The sequence below is a fragment of the Agelaius tricolor genome, unplaced genomic scaffold (genome assembly GCF_023055355.1).
Source record: "Agelaius tricolor isolate 1412-34295 unplaced genomic scaffold, bAgeTri1.0.p SCAF_15, whole genome shotgun sequence".
NCBI lineage: Eukaryota > Metazoa > Chordata > Aves > Passeriformes > Icteridae > Agelaius > Agelaius tricolor.
Genome location: NW_027269275.1, coordinates 13,929,212 through 13,937,822, shown reverse-complemented (window position 1 = coordinate 13,937,822; position 8,611 = coordinate 13,929,212). Strand labels below are relative to the sequence as shown.

Below are 8,611 nucleotides of genomic sequence, written 5' to 3'. Positions count from 1 at the left end.
GGCAGTCGGCTCCACCTTCCCACCCGGCTCCTGGCACAGCCCTGCCTCCTGCCTGGGGGAAAAGTCCTTTTTTGGGTGGGCAGGTTGATTTTGCACCCTGATAGGAACAGAAGGGTTAAGGGTGGGCATGCTCCTGGCTGGGGCTGCTGCAGCACCTGGGGTGGAAGCATTGGGAGCCCCCTTGGGGTGGAAGAAAAAAATATTTTCTGGGGGTTGGGAGGGCCAGAGTAGTCCTGAGAGGTTGCTGGGAGACCCCAAATGAATTGCTGGAGTGGGACACTCTCCCAGGGGGGTCCCCCAATTCCCTCAATGGCCAAGGTGGTCCTGGTTGTGGCAGGTGAGCTCAATCTGGCACAGCTCTCTGGGCATTAGGGTGGCCTCTGGATGGACACTGAGGATTTTTTTATGAGCATGGGGGCAAGGTGGGGGGCAGATCTGAATGAGCTGGGGCTCTCAGCTGGAGGCCACTGCACCAATCCCAAACCAGGGACCCCAGACCCCAAGCATGCTCAGGTGCAGTGGCCACTATCCCTTTGTGAGGTGCTGGAGGAGATGGAGGGGACACCTGGCTGTGATCCCACCATGCAGTCCCCACTGGCTGTTCTTGCTTGTGCAGCCCAGCCCTGCCATGGGTTTTGGGGCCACAGGCTGCCAAGGGCCACCCTCTGTAATCACCACTCATGGCAAAGGTGGGTCCAGCCTTTGCCAGCCCACAAAAATGCTGGGTGACCTGTGGGTCCCTGCTGCCATCCTCTCCCAAGCTCACAGATCTGTGGTCCTCAAATGTGCCACAGCAGGGCCCAGGGATATGAGCCAGGCTCTTGTGAGCTGACATTTCATCTGCCCATGTTTCCTCCTGGGCTCTGTGGTGGGGCTCTGTCCCCCCATGCAGGGCACAAGGGTGTCCCCACAGTGGGTGAGCCAGTCCCCAGCTCTGCAGTGAGAATGGGGCACCCTGGCAGCTGCAGAGCAGAAATGCACTGAGCACAGGGGGCACTGGGACAGGGACAGTGCTGGGAACAAACTGTAAACCAGCATAACAGCACAAATTGGCAGCAGAGGGTTGTGCCAATGCCCTGTCTCTGCTGCTGTGCTCATCCCTGTCCCTGTCCCTGTCCCTGCACCGTGCCAGCCCCAGGACAAGCAGGATCAGGAAGTGTAGCTCGTTTGCTGATCAGCCTGGCTGGAATGAGAGCAGCCAAGTGGCTTTGGCTCATCAGTTCCTAAACTGGTTTCCCCACCAGACAGACGGACAGAAGCTGGGGCTGGCACACAGGAGACAGCAGGAATGTGCTGCTGGGCTCGGGGCAGGATCAGGCCCTGCACTGCTGGAGGGGCTGATGCTGGGATAATGGAGCAAGGAGAAGGAGGCCAGTAGAGACTCTGCTTGGTATTGCATCCATGGGAAAGGTTGTTCCTCTCTGCTAAACATTCCCTGTTTCTCTGCCAAACTCGATCATCAGGGATTAAACTTCCTTCTCTGCACATGGAGAGCCTCAATGGGGATAGGGAAGGCACACCACACTTGTTACACCCTCAGCAGGAAAACAAATAGGGTTTAAAACGCTGACAGTGGCCTTTAGGGCACAGCGTGGGTTGTCGTGGGAGCCCTCTCCCTCTTCCAGCCCCGTCCTTGGGAAAGCTAATGGATATACAGGTAACAGCTCCTGGGATGCACTTGGCAGGCAGCTGAAGCAAGTTTTGGCAAGCAGCTGTTTTCAGGGTCAGACCTAAGGTCTTCTGCCCTCGTCATCCTCCTCTGCACCGGCCTGGGAAGGGTGCCAGAGCAGGGGTGGGGTGCGTGGGCATCTCTGCAGAGCACTGCTGCTGGGCTCTCTGGATGGAGCTGGCCAGGGATGGAGCTCCTCTCCTTGGCAGTGTCCAGTCACTCCTGGAGCCCTGGCACACCCGCGGCACCAGGGATGCCCTGAGGGAAGTGGTTTGGCACCCCTCCCATGCAGTGCAAAGAGTGCTCCCGCCTCGTGCAGAGCAGCTGGTTTAATCCAATGCCCCCTTGCTCCTGCTCCAGCAGAAACCATGGATGGGTCATCCCCTGCCCTGCAGCACGGCTGAGCGCGCTCCCGAGCACTGTGCATCAGCTGAGGGCTCTATCAATTCACCCGGCTTGCCCACGGCAGCATCCCCAGAGCTGGTCTGGGGCACACTCTGGCCCACAGTCGCTGCCTGAGCAGTCCCTGCTCCCCTCCCTTCTCTAAGGCTGCAATTCAGAGAGAGGTTTGGCCTCACTGGGGAACTTTTTGCACTTGGCACCAAGTTATTGCAAAGAGCAGGTGGATACGGGGACAGGCAGTCGGGGGTGGGCAGCACAGAAGGGGCAGGCGGGGGGCACCACCACGCCCCATTTCTGACCATTTACTGCTGCCCTGCACAGCAAAGGCAACAACGTTTCTCTCTTCAACCGGCTCCAGGCAGGCGGAATAAGCCGGCTGTGTTTCCTTGCAATAGTCACTTCTGCACGGAGTGGGGCTGCTCCCAAAGGAACCACCAGACATGCTGCAGGGTGTGAGAGAAATGCCCGCAGCATCCGGGAAGAATTCCACCTACCTGTGCAGGGCTGCACAAACACCACGGCAAGGGCTTTTCCGCCTTCCTCTGAAGTGCCGGCGTGCTCCGCCTCGGGGGCATTCACATACTACGGAGATGGACCGTAATGGACTGTAATAACACACTAAATACCACGATTTGTCGGTCCGTCACCTTTAAATAACAAATCTCCTTTCCCTTCCAAGCTCCAGGAGCACTCGAGCATGGAAATGAGAATACTTCCCAGCTGAGTGGCTGTCACGGCGGGAGGCGGAGGGCGGGAGCGCTCCCCGGCAGCTCCGGGCCAGGAGCGCCCCGGCCCCGGGGCTGCGGCGGCGCCGGCAGGACCCCGGTGCCCCCGCCCGCTTTCCCGGGGGGCAGACGCTGCCCAGGGCCTCCCCAAACTGCAGCACGTGGGCTTGGGTTTGCCGGCAGCTCAGACGCCGCCCGGCTTCGCTTTCCCAAGAGGAGCCTCACAACCGCGGGCAGTTCCCAGGCTGGTGTGGCAGGTGCCAGCACATCGTCCCTGCCAGCGCTGGGGGACAGATCTTTGGGGGCTCTGCTACTACCGAGCCCCTGCTTTGGGGCGCAGGGAGAGAGCCATGGGTGCAACACTCACCACCCACTGGGAGGGAGAGCTGCTGGGGGCTCCCCACACAGAGAGAGAGCCATCAGAGCAACACCACATTCTATCAGAACAGCACTTAAAAAAATAATTTTAATGTTTTAATTGGTTAAGATACATCATCTGTTTTTTCCACAGCAGGATCCCACTGCCTGAGCTAGCACAGGGGTTGGGAAGGGCAATGGCACGTGGCCCCACTCAGCAGGCAAGCGTGGGAGAAGGGATCGGTGCCAGTACAGGTAGGGGTAGCTCCAGCTGGCTCATCCCTGGCACACATTAACCCAAATCCAAAGCTCAGGCTGAAGCCAGCCCTGGAGAGGCACAGGCTGCACATTCCAGGTGTGCACACACTGCACAGCAGCATCCCTGCACTGGGAGTAGCCTGCAGGCACAGCCCCAAACAGACAGATCCATCAGTACATTCTCCACTTGATGCTCCACAGTTAAACCTATTGCCTCCATGGATTCCACCATTCTTCCAAACCCCCTTTTTCCCTAGAAACTGCTGCCTCCCTGTTGAAGAGCCTCATCACTCCAGCAGCAGCAAATCTCAAATTAACTCTAATTTTCCCCATAGAGCTTGGAAACAGCCAAAAGGAGCTGTATTGAGTAAGTGTCCTCTTTGTGTGCTCTCAGTGAAGGAGCAAAGGCTTTCTAAAACACCACATCTAAAGACAGTGTGGATCCCAAACTCAAAAGGCAGATGCCTTTCCCAGTGACCAGGAAGTATCACCACTAAGACAGGGACAAATTAAAGTGCATTTTATCACCTGGTCAGAGCAGGAGATGGAGACACTTTAAAGCCTAACAGTACTAAAACTGCTGGAAGCAACTAATCCCAGGGACCTTGGGTGCTTATCTGGGCTTTTCACAGGTACCGACTAGTGAGCAGAAATTATTTAAGATGTAATCCTGAAAAATGCCATTTCCTTTCCTTGCTTTGTGGGGAAATCTAAATGATGTAAACAGCCATTCAAAATAAGGACCCTGCTGCTTCCAGGGAAACTCTGAGCACAGTTCCATGGACTATTTCCTCTTCAAGCGCCACTTACAACTCACCTTCAGAGGTTACTGCTGCTTGAGAATTATTTCTGCTTTGTGTAAAACAATTGTTTTGCTCAGTTTGAGCCCATGTAAGGAGGTACCTGGAAAAGACTCTACATTGCTGAAGTGAGTTTGGCTCTGCCAGGTGGGCCCCTTCCAGGGGAGCTTTCAAAAACCTCTTCATCCCAAACTAAGGAATATTCATACACCCTTCTGCAGGAGAGAACAATTTTTCTGGTCTGGCATCCATTGCCAGCAATGGACACAGGGAATTTGGTCAAATTGGTCAGAAAGCAACCTGGGAAGCATAGGATTAATGGAAGTACTTGTAAACATCACCACAGCACACCGCCAGGACGTCCTGCTCCAGCTCCTTGCGGCGACCTCCTCCAGACAGAGCGGAGCAGAGCAGAGCTGACTCAGCATGGCTTGGGAATTAAATATTCAATCAGTGCCCGCTGTCCCCAGTGCTCAGAAGGTGCTCTCGAGCAGGCAGTGGCACCCACAGCCCGTGGGACAGACCTCCTGGGTGCGGAACCACTCCATCATGTGGCTGGTGTGGCCGCCGTGGCCGCAGGTGAGGCAGAAGTTGGAGGAGCCGCGCACGGCCACGTGGCAGATGGCGCACTGGAAGGTGAAGCCCTTGCAGACGGCGCACTGGGTGCCGCGCACCTCGCTGCGGCAGTGGCTGCAGTACACGCCAAACTCTGCCAGGGAAACACACACACACACACACAGAGAGGGACAGTCAGTGCTGGAATTGCAGACAAACAATCCTGCAAACAGCCCCTCACACTGCCTCAAAGCTCCACCAGGATAGGAGGGTGTTCAGAGATCTTGGTTTGTTCTCCACATGCGATTAAAGGAATGTGCAACTGGAGCACTGAGGCACTGACTGGCCCACCAATTCCCCTGATGGCTACAGCTGTCTGCTGGAAATGTGAGGTGGATTTCAAGCCTTGGAGACACTGACTCATGAAGGCTTCCTGCTGGTCTCATCCACCTCTTAGCACTATGAAGCATCACTAAGCAAGCAAGAACAGCCTCCATTTCTCATCAGAGAGTCCCGCCTGATGCTCCTGCATCAGACTCTCAGCCATGGAGGAGCAAAGGCAGTGGATTAAGTCACCTGTTTTCACTCCAATTACTCCCCAGAAGTTATCTCGGGTGACAAAGTGAGACTACTGCTGTTTCTCTGGCATCCTTTACCTGTTTTTCTCCCCCCAGGTGAAGCACATCTGTTTTTATAGGTCTGTGAAGAAGACAATTTGGTAGCTGTCCTTAACCTGGGCATCTATGCTGCTGAAAGTATTTTGGGAGGAAAGTTCTCTTTACCTATTTGCTGGCTAGCTCACCTAGTTAGAGATCTTGCAATTTTAACAGAAGGACACTTTGGCCCAGGATCAGAGATGAAGACAGGGCATCTCAGAGGGAATAAAGGTCATTCATCAGCACAGAGCTGAGCATTGCTGGCATGGCAGTATGTGAATTTTTCAGCTTTCCTGGAGAGATATTACAGCCTACAAAGCCCTTGAACCAACACCTGCAATCCTCACCTCCACCCAGAACTGTGAAGAAGTCAAACCCATTTACTGGCAGAGCTGGCCTCTGTCAGAGGTTAAATGCCACATTTGCTGTGACATTTCAGTAACCAATGGACACTTCATCCATGTAGCAGGATGCTCTGCCTAAGCAGGAATAAAACAGCTTGGATTCTGCCTTACTTGCAAGCTATCAGTGATGGATTGAGCAGGAGGGGGGGTGGGCTGCTGTTCTTGGCGTTGAAGAATGCTGAAACCAGCTTGATCACACTACCCCAAATTATACCCATCGCATGGATAGGTAAGGCAAATGCTGGCATCAACAGGGATGTGAAAACCCTGGCAGGGAAGGGAGAGGCAGATGTTTACAGAAGAAGAAACCATAGAGCTGATAGCGTCTTACTCAAAAATAAAGCACGGTCTGTTGAGCAGGCAGGACAACATTTTATCTAAAATTGTGTGACTGACAGTCAATCACTCCATACCATAAAGACCAGTTCCATTTTTAAATGGTGAAAAATTTTAAGACACCTCCCTTAGGTGTGTGTGAAGATCCTTACCTTGGGTGGGGACACCCCTCAATGTCACTCCTCAAAGCTGAGTGAGAGAGATTTGCCCACGGTCATTGCTATGGATGGACATCAATGTCTACCTGATAATTTTTAAGCTAACTTTGATATTATTTATTTAATAACCAGTGCATTGTATTTCTAGTTTTCATTTTCTATACTGTGTGGTAAATAACTCTGATTAAGGTCTTTTTAGTCAAATGATTATCATTATATTCATCAATTTAAATAAACCCTTCATATTTTATTCATATTAAATAATTGGTTTGCCATCATTAATTCTGTGGAACAATTTGTACCAAGGTTCAATTATACCTATATAGCCACTTTAAACCCTTGTGACTCGCTTGGGTGGATCTCTGATAAACTTTGTCCATTCCATTCATGACACATCCTGCCCTGCAGATTGCACGTTCCTAAGCTCCCCAGGCAGAGCTGTGGCTCTGCCTGAACAACTGGACCAGACACTCACCAATTCCCTTGTGAGGATCAGGAGGACACGAGACAAACTTCAGAACCTCAGCCCGCTTCTCTCGCAGGCCCCAGCGATAAAGGATTTCTCCATAGCACTTCTTAAAGTCATCAAATTGCTGAGTGTTGGCAGGATCCAGCAGCCTAGAGGAACAAACAGGCCTGTAACTGGTTGACTCTCAGACTTGGGTTGCAATCCTCTTTCCTGCAATGGCTACGCAACCAGCTCACATTGCTGGAAATGCAGCAGGGCACTTCCCACGGGTTGCTGAAATATCGCTGAACACAAACTGCTCTGGCCTTGATTTGTTCTACACTCCAGGGTACACACTCCATGGGTGGACTGTCCTTTGGGACCCCCACCATGGCCTCTTAGGGATGCATCATGTATAATTCCAGCAGCACTGATCTGCAGGACGAAGCTTCTTCAAGTAATTGTGTGAATGACAAGGTCTATGGACAGGTGTGGTACTGCACAGCACCAAGAGACCTGGCCATGGAGCTCCACGTGACTGAGACACAAGTAAGGCATCTCTGAGTACCCACAAGGCATGTGATAACCTACCTTTTGTTTTTCTCATGCTGGTCCTTCTCCCTCTCCCGAGGATCAGGATATGTTAGGTTTCCATAGCGGAAGTCATCCGGAGAAGACTCGCACCAGGGAGTGGAGGTCTGCTCTGTGTCTTTGTTTGCTGCAAACACCAAGAGGCTGTGAGTGCATCTCCCCCCTCCAAACTGCAATCAGGAAGGGACATGAAAGACCACAGGTTTGCACCCCCGTGTTTCAGTCCTATCTCTGTCCTACCACCCTCTGCGTTCCAGTAAACACTGCCCCGCCTCCAAGAACTTCGTGCCAGCCTCTGCTTGCCAAGTGCTTCTACTACACTTCCAGTGAAAGGACTTAATGGGCATCACCAGGCAGAGAAATCTGCTGTGGAGGAATCCCTTTTGCCTTCAGCTTTAGACAAAAGGTAACCAGGCAATCAATCCCATGGAGTTTGCTTGGGAACAGTTTCCTGGGCGGACGTGGGTTCCTCTTTCCTAGACAGGGAGGACTCTCATCACCAGGACTGCTGTTATGTAAAGGGGCCTCTGCATGCAAGGTACAGCCCTGGGGGCAGGGAGATGACTGCTAATAACTGCTACAAAAGATTCTCCACTTCCCTAACCCCCATCCTCTCCTCTTCCCCATGCCTTGATACCACACTGAAAAGTTACAGCTGTGGTGTTAACAGGGCTGATGCTGCCCCAGGCTGTGTGTATCACTAGGAATCTGCCAAAAGTTTCCACTCTGACACCACAGCCCCCTTTGTCACACTGAAAAACCTCTGTGGATATTCAGAGCACCGAGAACCCAGTCTTTCCAACTGCTGCATTTCTTCCAGTGAGAGAAGAAAGCCCAGCACTGCTTTTACCCCAAATGCTGTGGAATTAGCCAGCTGATGACATATTGGGGCCATTTTTGATACTCATTGAATGAAGTATCTACTGAAGTCAGAAGGTGCAGGACTGCAGGAGCCTTGACACAGATACTGCAAGTCCTGCTCACTTCCAGCCATGGAGTCACACCATCCTGGCCAAGCCCCACAGAGCTGCTCTGGCAGAGCACATCTGCAGTCACAGCCAGTACTAACTCCCTCTTTTCCCCACCACAGGAGCCATCTAAAACCTTGGCTGGAAGGGTGAGAGATTCCTTTATTGACTAGCCAGGTCTCATACCTATGCTCCAGCCTCCAGTGCCAATTCCAGGATCTGACATGCTGGAACAGGAGCCAGAGGAAGTAAAGCTGGGCTGTTGAGGGGGAAAGGAGAATAAA

At 52.8% G+C, this 8,611-nt stretch overlaps 1 protein-coding gene across 3 annotated transcripts in view; it reads right to left on the bottom strand.

Annotated features, from left to right (window-relative positions):
- Positions 1–3,248: 3,248 nt before the first annotated feature.
- The window catches only part of WDR59 (WD repeat domain 59), a 49,081-nt gene continuing 43,718 nt past the window's right edge, over positions 3,249–8,611 (bottom strand). For all 3 annotated transcript variants that reach the window (XM_071440507.1, XM_071440508.1, XM_071440509.1), the window contains 4 exons: positions 8,514–8,586; positions 7,360–7,486; positions 6,796–6,938; positions 3,249–4,920 (listed from right to left, as the gene is read on the bottom strand). In XM_071440507.1, coding sequence (XP_071296608.1) covers positions 4,685–4,920; positions 6,796–6,938; positions 7,360–7,486; positions 8,514–8,586 — 579 coding nt within the window. In that variant the 3' untranslated portion in view covers positions 3,249–4,684. The remainder of the gene's footprint in view (positions 4,921–6,795; positions 6,939–7,359; positions 7,487–8,513; positions 8,587–8,611) is intronic.